The sequence below is a fragment of the Lasioglossum baleicum genome, chromosome 3 (genome assembly GCF_051020765.1).
Source record: "Lasioglossum baleicum chromosome 3, iyLasBale1, whole genome shotgun sequence".
In the NCBI taxonomy this organism is placed as follows: Eukaryota; Metazoa; Arthropoda; class Insecta; order Hymenoptera; family Halictidae; genus Lasioglossum; species Lasioglossum baleicum.
The window spans coordinates 14,403,462-14,416,027 of NC_134931.1; the positions used below are offsets into that span (position 1 = coordinate 14,403,462).

The 12,566-nt window shown below is 36.5% G+C and overlaps 2 protein-coding genes across 6 annotated transcripts; one reads left to right on the forward strand and one right to left on the reverse strand.

The window, feature by feature from the left end:
- The first annotated feature begins 385 nt into the window (after positions 1 to 385).
- Woc (zinc finger protein without children) lies at positions 386 to 8,131 on the forward strand. 5 transcript variants are annotated; one of them, XM_076420019.1, is made up of 12 exons: positions 386 to 545; positions 1,309 to 3,490; positions 3,574 to 3,927; positions 4,007 to 4,842; positions 5,754 to 5,977; positions 6,057 to 6,292; positions 6,579 to 6,765; positions 6,844 to 6,969; positions 7,061 to 7,182; positions 7,307 to 7,454; positions 7,529 to 7,628; positions 7,723 to 8,131. In XM_076420019.1, the coding sequence occupies exons 2-12, from the start codon at positions 1,343 to 1,345 to the stop codon at positions 7,895 to 7,897; spliced, it is 4,656 nt and encodes a 1,551-aa protein (XP_076276134.1). In that variant the 5' UTR covers positions 386 to 545; positions 1,309 to 1,342; the 3' UTR covers positions 7,898 to 8,131. The 5 variants fall into 5 exon arrangements, with proteins under 5 accessions (XP_076276134.1, XP_076276137.1, XP_076276135.1 ...); XM_076420022.1 differs by lacking the exon at positions 386 to 545 and adding an exon at positions 583 to 949; XM_076420020.1 differs by lacking the exon at positions 386 to 545 and adding an exon at positions 583 to 932.
- On the reverse strand, positions 8,121 to 9,455 carry Mrpl19 (mitochondrial ribosomal protein L19). Its single transcript, XM_076420043.1, has 4 exons — positions 9,297 to 9,455; positions 8,750 to 9,188; positions 8,383 to 8,667; positions 8,121 to 8,291 (listed from the first exon to the last, which is right to left on the reverse strand). The coding sequence occupies exons 1-4, from the start codon at positions 9,361 to 9,363 to the stop codon at positions 8,162 to 8,164; spliced, it is 921 nt and encodes a 306-aa protein (XP_076276158.1). The 5' UTR covers positions 9,364 to 9,455; the 3' UTR covers positions 8,121 to 8,161.
- Between the last annotated feature and the right edge of the window lie 3,111 nt (positions 9,456 to 12,566).

The window sequence follows — 12,566 nt, forward strand, 5'->3', positions numbered from 1 at the left end:
AGTAACATCTCTATAATACACCGTGGTCCAAACTTTTAACCATTCAAACGTATTTCACGTTTTGCAAGACCAACAAATTTGATCATGATTCTCACTCCTTCGATTCATTAACTAAAAATCCAAACCGAAAGAAATTCTATAATATTCGATTGTCAGTCTACATCAGTCTATCTACTATCTATCTATATCTACTATGATCTACTATCATAATCGAACGTTTCTATTAGAACTGTTCCGGAAAAAATTATATGAATTTCTTATCATGAACGATCACGCAGGTTCGAATTGTTAATACGAAATTTTAAGAATCTAAATAAACTCAATTTTTAGTACATAAAAAACAGAACAACATCGATAACGCAGTTGTTATGAGAACGCGGCTTCATTTACTTTGATCCAAATAAGAGATTATGATTGTATTTATGTATGTTGGTAGTGTATGCGGATTGCCGCCACGGCAGCGATATTTCGACGATGAATACTGAATTATAGTTTTAAATAAAAAAATTGTGAGACTGAGTGCTGTTTGGCATCGAGATTCGAAGGTGATATACGTATTTTTCGTTATCTAGAAGTGCACAAGTATTTTCTATACTTCCAAATATAAACTTGTTTTCGACCGATATGAAATTTTGAATTGTTCAGAATATTCAATTTCGTATCTGTAAGTAGTGTTGTTTAACAGCTCGTTCGTTCGTAAGAAACTATCACCGTTTATCAATGAACGTACATACAGCCGTTTTCCTCCTTTATTTATTTTTTCCTTCACTGTCAGACTCGATTAAATCACAAGTATCAAATGCAACATGGCGAACCGAAGCTACTTTCTGCAATAACCTCAATCTTCCGTACAGCGGTTTGGAGCATCGGCTAAGAAAATGTAGTGTCAGTTGTTTTTCGAGAAATGTTTTATTATTTCTTCACGCTACCGGGTATTTCCATACTAACTGTAATTAATGTATTACACTCTTGTGTCTGTATTCTATCTGTGTTTTACATACCAAATTTAAACATTTGTTTATACTGACTGCACGAGTTGTTCTATAGTGATTCGCAAGATCGTTCGCATTCTATATTCTAGGAAATGTAGTCTTAACTATAAATGTTTCTTGAGACTATATTTGTTTACATCATTCAAATCCCTTTGTATATTAGTTTCTTGCAAAGCATCTTGCAAACCATTGTAGATACACGTATTGATAGAATAAAACACGTTATTCTCTTTTTAATTGTATACATACATTTTTTACATTCTTTAAATTTTTGTAAGTTTGCTACGTTCGCTACATTGTTCGTATACATTTTCAGATACATGTAATCATACTCTATTATACGATTGAGCATGGATTCTAATACCGAAAAGGAAACACCTGTAGAAAGTGAAAAAAATGCTGATAGTGCAACTGTTGAGAAAGAGAAAATAAATAGCGATACAAGCGAAGTACCGACAGAACTAGCAAATATCGAAACTGAGAAAGAAATTACAGTACAGCCTTATCAAAGTAGCGAAGCCAAGGCTGATACAACCGATGAAGCACAACAAGAACCTAGCGACGAAAGTATAGATAAAAGAGAAGCATCGAATATCAAATCCTGCGAAGAAAAATCATTGGTTAAAGTAAAATTAAAAGGGAACGATTCGAATTTACAGGAAAGCAATGAAAATGCAGCATCGACGGTTTGTAATATACAGTCAGATGATTTATGTGAAGATAATGCAAAAATTGTTTTACAAGATAAATCTGAAACAATATCAGCAGTATCAGATGTTGTGGAAACCAATGATATAAGTAATACATCGAATAATCCAAATATAGTAGAAGATGTAGAAACTCAAAGTAAGTTGGTAGACGTGCCAGGGAACACAGAGATCGAAAGTTCAATCGAAAAGGCAGAAGAGTCGTGCGATTTAAATTCCGAGAAAATCGGAAAACCAGAGAAAAAGATTGATGGTGCCATTGTCGACGAGTCTCAAACAGAAAAAACACAATTGCCTATTAAAGAAAAAAACGATTCAGGTAGTAAAAAGCCTGTTTCGGAAGAAGTATCAGAAGGTTGCAAAAAGGATGCACCAGAAAAAGCTATAATAGAGCCGGTGAATACAGAGTTTGTACAGTTCTCTCAGGAGAAACACGGAGACGCTCAAATCGAAAGTCAATCCATAGATGCGGAGGATCCCTTTGGCGGAGACAACCTTAACGTTGAAAATGTCTTACCGATGGACACAGACGATCTCAATGAAACAGAAGTAGGTTTTTCTAAATTGTGTACTCAGGCTGACAATCTACAAGATATTGTAAGTGCTAGAGAAAGCGACTTTAATGCTAGCAATAAAGATAATGAAAAAAATAAAGATATTTCTGTTAGTGCAGTGCAGCCTTCGAACGTAAGTCAAGAAGCTGAGAAGGATTGTAGCGCAGGTCCATCTGATGTAGAAGGAAATGAAAGTTTAAGTAAAATTAAAGTTGCAGGATCAACTGAAAAATGCAGTGACGGAACAGAGAAAGCTCTTCATGAAGTAACACCGATAGTAACCGAAGAACAGTCAAACGTTCTACCGGGACAAGACGATGAGTTATGTATTATTCCAGATAGCATGAAAGTGATCATTCCTGGACAAACGAATAAATCAAGTATCAGCAGTAATAAATCCTTAGATGAAATTAATTCTGATCATAATGCGGTTCCAAAAAGTTCTGAAGATAGCAAATCGAGTCCAGATGGTAACAAAGACAAGCAACAAGACGCAACAGATTTAAAAGATGGAGACAATACTGTTGCAAAAGCTGTTGAAAGTACAGAGACAGAGAAAGACCCTGTCAACGATGTTACAGCTACAGCTACGGATGTTATTAACATAGATGAGGAGTCGAAGAACTCTGAAATCGAAGAAATAACAAGCAAAGACATTTGTAAACAATGTAAAGAAGAGAAATCGTGTAAGATTAAAGTTAAAATTGGTTTTGATACTTTCAACGTTTGCTCGAAAACTTGTAAAGCATTGTTCAAAGCGGCCAATAATAGAGCTGTAGATATTCCCAGCGACGGAGTGAATTCCAAGAGAGAGAAACGTTGTGCAAACTGTTTGTTGATCGTCGAACTCGGTGACGAACGTAATCTCTCTTGGGAGACAATGGAATTTTGTAACGAAGAGTGTTTAGGGAAATTCCAAACAAAGTATGGAAGCTACTGTAGAAATTGTAACGGCTCTGTGCAGGCAGTTAGTTTAGGCAAATATTGCGTGCGATTTGGTTACGACGTTAGACAATTCTGTTGTTCCACTTGTTTGGAAGAGTTTAAAAAAGGACTGAAAGTATGCACGTATTGTCAAAAGGACATAAGTTCAAGCGCCGAAGGTTTTCTTGCACCGGTCGGAGATAAAGGACAATTTAAAGACTTTTGCACGCAAGATTGTATGGAGAAATATTCAAAAATGAGTTCTGTCGAACCTCCAGTTATGGAGAAAAAATGTTGCAGCGTTTGCCAAGAAGTAAGGAAACATTTATCTACATATATATACATATATTTAATAAGTATTATAATTTTATATTAAAACAATGTTTCTTGTGACAGGAAAAGGTTGTTCACTGCGAGGTTCAAATAGACAGAACTGGTCCGGTAGCTATCTGCAGCGAACCTTGTTTCGCCGCGTTCAAATTTGTAAAAAAAGTTGACCCTGATCAATGTTCCACTTGTAAAAAATTCTTCGAGATGCCTAACAAAAAGAGTTCTGTTGTATTTTACGAAAACGAGGCTCACACGTTTTGTTCCAAGACCTGTTTAAATATATTTATTATTACAAACAGAAAGATTGTTCCATGTAATTGGTGCAAGGTGAAGAAGTACAATTTCGACATGATCAAGAAAGAGTTGAAAACGGGACAAGTGATGATGATGTGCAGCTTGAATTGTTTGACTTTGTACCAGGTACGAGGCGTTGCGTATTACCAATTTCGAATCGTTGAAAAGTCAAATTTGATTCCTACATATTTCGAATTGTATACAGGTCTCGATAAACGCGGTCTCGGCGAAAAGGATAAACTGCGATTTCTGTCGAGAATTCTCTCAAGCACAGTATCATTTAACGATGTCGGACGCAACGATACGAAACTTTTGTTCGTACAATTGCGTGATGAACTTTCAAGCACAGTATACTAAATCTCCGATAACGATACCAACAGGCGACGATCCTGTGCCTACCGGTATGCCTAAAAGAACATTACCTCAGAGGAACGCGAGCTCGAATAATCAAAAAGCCAATGACATGCAAAACAAGAAGACAATGCCAGTGATATCATCTGTAACGAGTTTAGCCACGTTAGCAAATGGACAAGCTAGTCCAACAACGCAACAAAATAGTGTAAATAATATGGTGATACCCTCGGTCGCTATCAACCAGAATCAGGCACCTCAAGTGATATATAAGCAACACATAATAACGAGGCCTGCGAGTCCTGTCCAAGTCCACAATAAAACGACTCAATGCAAACCATTGATGCATACAAAGGGAGTTTCTGTACGCCCACATCCTTGTACGAAAGCGACGCAAACGGATGGAGTTACCCAGGCAGTTATTCCGATACCAGTACCAATTTATGTTCCGTTTCCAATGCATATGTTTAGTATGCCTTTCCCGGTTCCATTCCCATTTCCGTTACCGATTCCTGTTCCTATTTTTATACCTACGACGAAGAATAGCGCTAAAGGGATATTCAAGGACATTAAAAGAATACAGGAGAAAATACCATCGGATCCGTTCGAAGCTGAACTCCTTATGATGGCGGAGATGGTAGCAACAGAAAAGAAAACTAATGAAAGTGACTCGGATTCTGCGGACGATAGGTAAACCCATGTGCACTAATGTCCGACTATAAGTCTTGCTGAAAGTTTGACTGCATGTCCCAACGCTGCCCATTCCACTGGGGGGCATACCCCGCTGCCTCGATCGCCGAGCAGCGTAAACACGCCACATATTCTTGGCATTTTTCTGATTAAAATGATACCAAATATGATATAATTCCGATGATATTTACTTGTGTAATGAATGACGAATGCTTCGGACGCAAGGAAGAACAGCGTATGGGAAATGCTTTGAACTGTGCCGGCGCGGCGCGCCGCGACTCTCCGCGTCTCTTTCTTTTCCATACGCTGTCCTTTGCGTCGAAAACTTTCATCATTCATTACACGAGTAAATATAATTGGAATTATATCATATTTGGTATCATTATCATTGGAAAAATGCCACGAATATGTTGGTCAAAGAAAAATAAAGAAGTTTTGTTGTTGGATTAGTTATGTTTACACTTCTCGGCGACTGAGGCCTCTCGAGCTTTGCTGTCCTTTTCTACGTTCGGCGCGGTCGTTGAAGCCACAAAAAAATAGTGTCCCGCTCATATGTAGATCACAACACAGAGCCGAGAAATGACTTACAGCCGGGCATTACTGTGCTGGCAATTGGGGGTAGAGTCTTGTTTCCAGGATTTTCAAGGGCGCGGGATGCGCCTTCTCATTTCTCGATAATGCAAAGATGGGGTCTCGTAAACGTAAATAAATATATTACGCCTCGGAAACGTAAAAACAGGACTTTTGAGGGCGATCGCGGTCTAGATTGATCTTTTATCTAGTGCTTTTGACTACCCCATCTTTGCATTATCGAGAAATGAGAAGGCACATCCTGCACCCTTGCCATCGTAGAAACGAGTTTCCCACCTTAATCTTATGCAATGTACCAATGTTTATAATATTTCTCTTAGGGAAGAGGAGGCTGGTGATCGGGATCAATCCCACAGCGGAGGTTTTAGTCCGGAAGGGGTTGACTCTAGTAATACATTTGGCGACGATATGTTACAAATGGCTCTAAAAATGGCGACGGGTGAACTGGACGAGCCTGCTGTTGATTTAGAAGCTGCTTTAACTCCGAATACAATCACGGCTACGCAAACGTCGGCACAATCGGAAACAGCTTTGGAAACTGATGGTAACGAAATGGAAAATGATTCGAAACTGTAAGAGATCGTAAGAATTTATTGAATTTATCATATGTTTGGTACGTTTAGTCCAGTCAGAACGGCTAATGGTTAGCTCTCGTGGAAGGAAACGAATGGTTCCATACAAGCCAAGGTCTACCCCGAATAAACGTGGGAGGCGTGTGTCCACAACGAACGATATGCCTTTGATGCCGCCTCCTGAACCTCAACCACCGCCTCAGCCAAGGATCATCGAACCCATGGAGAAACCAGATGCCAACATGGCTCTGAAATATACTTTCGGAGTAAACGCGTGGAGGCAATGGGTAAATAGAATAAAACTATCATGAGTAGAGACTGCGGATCGTTATGCAAAATAAAAATTGTATGCATTAATTGCAAAACATAGGAACCAAACAGAAATTTATTTCTCTCTTTAGTGGTTTTATTAAGTTGTAAGAAACGTATTGATACTCTTACATTCTTGTCTCTTTATTGTTTTATATTACACCCACCCATTTTTGTCATAAATGCATAAAATCCGCAGCCTAATCATGAGTTTTCTTTCTCTTGGACACATATATTGAACAAATAAATAATGTATGTCAACAGGTAGTCGCAAAGAATGCCGAATTAGAGAAACAAAGTACACCGATGAGAAAAATGAAATTATTTAAAACGGATCTCTTGCAACTCACAGCGGACGAATTAAATTATTCATTGTGTCTGTTTGTGAAAGAAGTTAGAAAACCAAATGGCACGGAATACGCTCCTGACACGATATATTATCTTTGCTTAGGTAAACGTTTCGAACCGAACACACCAGCCTGTATAAAATAGTTTTACTTTGATTAAACAAACCGAATCTCTGTTGCAGGAATACAGCAGTATTTGTTCGAAAATAGTAGAATAGATAACATTTTTACGGATACATATTATGAAAAGTTTACGGACTGTTTAAACGAAGTTGCGAAAAAATTCTCTGTTCTTTATAATGATGCACGTAAGACATTTATTTAATTTCTATCTCTTAAATCAGCTTCGAAAGGAATTGTTTCTAATGATTGTTTGATACTTTCTACTTTCTTCCTTAGAATATATTGTTACGAGAGTCGAAGAAGAACATTTATGGGAATGCAAACAGTTAGGTGCTCACTCGCCACATGTTCTTTTAAGTACTCTTATGTTTTTTAACACCAAACACTTTAACCTCGTGGTACGTATACGATTATCTCTATTTCGTATCTCTACAGAAACTGTAAAGTTTCTAGTAGTTTCTCACATTAAAACATTATGTTCCGGCTTTATTTAAAAATTTAGAGATAAATCAAATCTTTTAGACGGTAGAGGAGCATATGCAGTTATCGTTTTCTCATATTATGAAACATTGGAAACGTAATCCTGCTGCACAACCTGCTGCGGCAACAGGAAAAGTTCCAGGAACGAGAAACGTCCTACTTCGTTTCTATCCACCACAATCCGCACTAGGTTGGTATATTGAGTGTTATGGTTATTGTACCGGATGCACGAGGACATTACAAATTTGTCACTGTTTCTTTTAGAAGGCAATTCGCGTAAGAAGAAAGTGTACGAGCAACAAGAAAACGAAGAAAATCCACTGAGATGTCCAGTCAAATTATACGAATTTTACTTGTCCAAGTGGTAAGTTAATCTTGCTGATAGAGTTGACTATTCCAGTTCCAGTATCTAAGAACCAACATGCAATTAATTTAATTCTTCTTTGATGCGATTTTAGCCCGGAAAGCGTAAAAACTCGTAACGATGTATTCTATTTATTACCTGAAAGAAGCTGTGTACCGGACAGTCCGGTATGGTACTCAACGTCCCCATTGGCCAAGGAACATCTCGTAAAAATGCTCTATCGCATTAAGATGGTTAAAGAAATTAATGTGGCACTGCTGACTAGTTAATTTCGTGTTCGTACATTTTTATCTTCTCTCTGTTAATTCGATTATTGTAACGGACAAAAAGTAATCGTTTCCGCATAAAACAAACAAGAATGTTCGAAGAATGATGTGTACTCATTGAAATTTTATAATTTCTATTGTATATTTTTCACTTCCTAATAAAATAAAAAGATTTATCATCAAACGAATGCTTCATGGAAAATAACGATGAATAACAACAATGTGCTACACGATAAAGATCAATTTTTATTTACAATATAAACGAAATTATACACTCTTCTTTGGCCTCGTAAATGTACGTTTACGTTTCAGTATATTCTTCTTCACCTCTAACTGACAGAGTTCAGTCTGTAGTTCAGAAAATATTTCTTGCTGCTCTTCTTGCGGAATGGTCTTCCTAATAAAATATAAAAGGAAACGCGTGAGAATGTATAAACACTTCCTTATATAAGATAAATTAATGTACACTTTGTTACAGAAATTTTTACCTGTAATCTTTCATTAAATCGTATTTCTCCCATGGTGTAGCAACAGCTGCTGCTTTCCTTCTACGTTTTTCGTTAATAAGCGGCATCAAATCTACCACTCCTTTCAAATCTTCTCGTTCCCATTTCTTGTACCATTTCTGATCTTTAAGAGGAACTTTAATTTCATTGACTGGAACCGGTGTTCCTTCAGGTACCAATTCTGTGTCCATATTGAATGGGAATGTACTATACTCTTCTGGTGCATCCCTGAGATAAAGTAGTTCGTTGTCCAATCTTTTCTCTAATCTGTAAATATTGAAAATGTTCAATGAAATCCGTGAACGTTTGATTACAAAAAGGTAAAATATGACAATTAAATGTTTTCTACCTTAAACATTCAATTTTCTGGACAGCTGGATCGTATAACTCATACCGCACTTCTATAGGTTCGCCATCCACAATATTTCTTAGAATGAACGAAGCCCTTAATCCGCAACCTTCTCTGAGTATGCATATGCCAACGAATCTATTTACTTTTCCAGTTGCGTGTGGCTCGGAATATGTCACAGCTAATATAGAGCCAACATAGAATTCAGGGATATTGATGATAGCCCTTCTAGCTAGCATATCAAAACGTTCTAATTTTTCTCTTATGGCATTACGGTATAATGGATTCGGATCGGGTAAAAACTCTGGATAGAGATATCTTTGGCTTTCGTACGATGTGCCGGACGAATCTTGCTTGATCTCATCTTGAACATTGTTTCCGGGTTCTTTTTGATCCTCCACTACTTGTGTGATTGATGAGAAAGCTCTCCTTTCTTGGTCTAAAAACAGTTCGTTAATTGGTGTTAATGTAAAAAATTGAATCATACTTGCAGAATTAAACTTGCTTTTAATACGAACATAGGATAATGTTAGCATAATTAACATACTTAGCGATTGCAAACGGTGTACTTTTTGCCATATTTTGTGAGATAAAAATCTCGATAAAATAACCATGTTTTAAAAATTGTTGTTTATAACTTCTCCGGTCTATATAGGTTATGTTATAACATTCAGGGCATAGAACATTATACTAGAGGCGAAACTCCTGTTGGTATTTGTGATGTTTGTGTACGCAACTGGATGATCTTCAGCACCGACGAGATACTGTTAAAGACTGCCAGCCTTACGGGAGTTGGCGGGACTCGAATTTTTCGGTGTTCTCTTACGCCCTCTAGGATATATTCTGACTGGAGTGAGAAACAGGAGGCCACCGACGGCATTTCGTCGGTGCAGAAGACACTGTATTGGTATCGTGTTAGCAACGCGCCCGCGCGCTACACTCCCCAGCGTACCTTTGCTATATCCGTGTGCGCTGCTTGTGCCAGCCGCAATCTATTTTTAGCACTTGCCATGTTGCCATGCTTTACGGCTTACGGCTTACGGAAACGAAACTGAAATTCGACTGTCGAGCCGTCGAGCGTATGAATCGCAATCTGGAGCTAGCCTTCGAGTCCCCGTGCAGCGAGGATTTTTTTTAATTTTTATTTTTCATTACTTTTTTAATTACATTTTTTAACCTTCCAAAAAATTAAAAATGTTAAAACTATGTTCAAAATATGTATTCATTTTAAATAGAAACGTTTCGTTACTGTCATAATTGCATTAATAAAAATTGGTATATGAGAACACGTTGATGGTATTTATTAGGACTGATTGGAGAATACGAAAATGCAGGAAGTATTTTTTAGTTTATGAAACAATTTGTAGATATATTAGTTGTCAAACAAATAATAAAATAAATTGTATAATATATATAAATTGATTTTATACACACAATTTGATCTTCTGTCTTCCTATAATAAAAAAATACAGTCATAACTATAATTATAATAGAATTTCATAAAATATTGAGGTTATTGCAAACTCATCTTTTTTCGCGATGATGCTCTAATTTTATTGCTTCTCTCGAATGTCCATTTCCTTCCGAGACAGTGGCGTTTCTAGGTGTAAATAAAAAATGTTGATATAAAATGTATCATAATTAGACTACAATTATTCTAATAACGTGGAATGTAGTACATATTAAGTTTTAATTACCAGGATTTTCTTCTTCGACGTTAAGCACCCTTTACTGTTTCTCGTAATTTACGTATATGTACATTAGGGTGGACCTTATTTTTCGACCATGAAATTTTTTGGTCCCGGAAACCAGAATTGTAACAAATGTTGAGAAAATGATCTGGAAAAATTTTGGGGCCGATTGGATCATGGGAAAATGAGGCGCAGCAAATTTGAAAATTTTGAATTTTTTAAATCTTGACATAAATAGACGTTATGATATAGCGTTGAATTTGTCTTTTTTCTCTCTAAGAATCCATATATAGCATAAACAGTTGTTGATAGAAAAAACATCCGTGACCTTGAAAACTTGAAATAATGACTTTGAAAAAATTTTTTTCTCTGATACTATATCCACCTCCTTATATGTATACTACAACTTTTGTTTGAAGAGTTTTTTCATATATACATGACTGACAGAGATACGGAAGCATACAACTGCGCATATAGCTATTTTCATAGCTACACATGCTGCCGAATAATGCAAATTACGCTTCGTAAACGAAAAAATAGGACTTTTGAGGCAGATAGCGCCTTAGATCGATGTTTTATCTGGCGTTTTTTTTTTGACTAGTGAAAAACCCCGTGTTTGTATTATCGAGAAATGAGTAAATGAATATCTTGCAATCCTGGAAGTCTCTCTACTCCCTTATATATGTATATATAAATAAATTCATTAATACGCTCCAATCTACAAAAGAAAAACAGTTATAATATCGGAAAAAGAAGTTATTATGAATAATAAGTAGTCTGACTGAAACATAGACTGAAGGTGGTCAATGATACCGCTGAACGGGGCGTTAAACTAATGGAGGATCATAATAAAATTTTATATAGAAACAAAGAGGAGAAATAATATATGTATACTATACAAACTGTGTGATGGAATATCGACAGCAGTATCCTGACGCCACAAAACAGATTTGTCAAAGGATTTTTAAATATTTTTTAATATAGAGAGAAACACCTGATCAATCCCTGCATGATTAATTGCTTTTTTAAGAGGCATTGAAGACTGCTTATTAACTGAGAGTTATTAAATTTTTCATTTTCCTCAGAGTCAGTAAGTTCTTTATTTTTCTCGGAGTCACATTAAGTTTTCCATTTTTCTCGGAGTTATCAAATTTTTCATTTTCCTCAGTGTCGTCAAGTTTTTTCATATAGTCCAGTCGGCAGGTCGAAAAAAGGCGTCTACCTGGAAAGTATTCCGAACTTAATGAAATTTTGACACGTCATTTAGGGGTACTCTGGGGTGTCGAATCTCAGTTTTCGACCTCGAGGACTCTGTGCTAACTTGGGGAGGGGGAAAAACCACGATTTTTATTACCTTGTTTTGGTTTTTCGCCTATTACTCAAAAACTGTGGATCCTCAGAACTTTTGTTTTTCATTTTTGGAAAGAGCATTAAATTTTATTCAAACACTGGTCAATCTTTTTTTTGACCCAACAGGCACCGATAGACAGGCGTTCAAAATTAGGAAATGTTTCTCAAAATGACATTTTGAGCCACGCATTGTGACATTTAGCAGGCAATTGTAAGTTTTTGGCTCATAACTTTAGTTTTTCAACATATCTATATATAATCTTCATACTACGGATACCCCTTACATTTTCACTATTAACTGGGGAGGATAGCACAATTTATTTACTTCAACCGAGTGGATTCAAGCCTTTTTATATTTTTGTTGGTGTTATGTTTAATAGCAATATAGATATTAATAATAAAAAAAAAACATCCCCGATCGGACCCCGCCGTCGTTTTTTTCAGTTTTTGAGTAATAGGCGAAAAACCAAAACAAGGTAATAAGAATCGTGATTTTTTCTCCCAAGTTAGCACAGGGTCCTCGAGGTTGAAAACTCAGATTCGACACCCCAGAGTACCCCTAAATGACGTGTCAAAATTTCATTAAGTTGGGAATACTTTCCAGGTAAAAGTACCTGGCGACTGGACTATACGCGCTGTCGTAAAAAAAGTTCTGGTATGTTGATAGTCTAAAAATATGATCACAATGCTATTTTTCAATTTCTCTAAAAAACCTGCATTTGTCGAATTTTTGCGTGTTTTTCACTTTGTGTAATTAACATTTTGAACCAAAAAAT

Coding starts and splice junctions, on each gene's coding strand:
- Mrpl19 (XM_076420043.1), bottom strand. CDS start 9,363: ATGGTTATTTTATCGAGATTTTTATCTCACAAAATATGGCAAAAAGTA. Junction 8,668..8,749: donor CAGAAAATTGAATGTTTAAG/GTAGAAAACATT, acceptor CAATATTTACAG/ATTAGAGAAAAGATTGGACA. Junction 8,292..8,382: donor GATTTAATGAAAGATTACAG/GTAAAAATTTCT, acceptor ATATTTTATTAG/GAAGACCATTCCGCAAGAAG.
- Woc (XM_076420019.1), top strand. CDS start 1,343: ATGGATTCTAATACCGAAAAGGAAACACCTGTAGAAAGTGAAAAAAAT. Junction 3,491..3,573: donor GTTGCAGCGTTTGCCAAGAA/GTAAGGAAACAT, acceptor TTCTTGTGACAG/GAAAAGGTTGTTCACTGCGA. Junction 7,629..7,722: donor GAATTTTACTTGTCCAAGTG/GTAAGTTAATCT, acceptor ATGCGATTTTAG/CCCGGAAAGCGTAAAAACTC.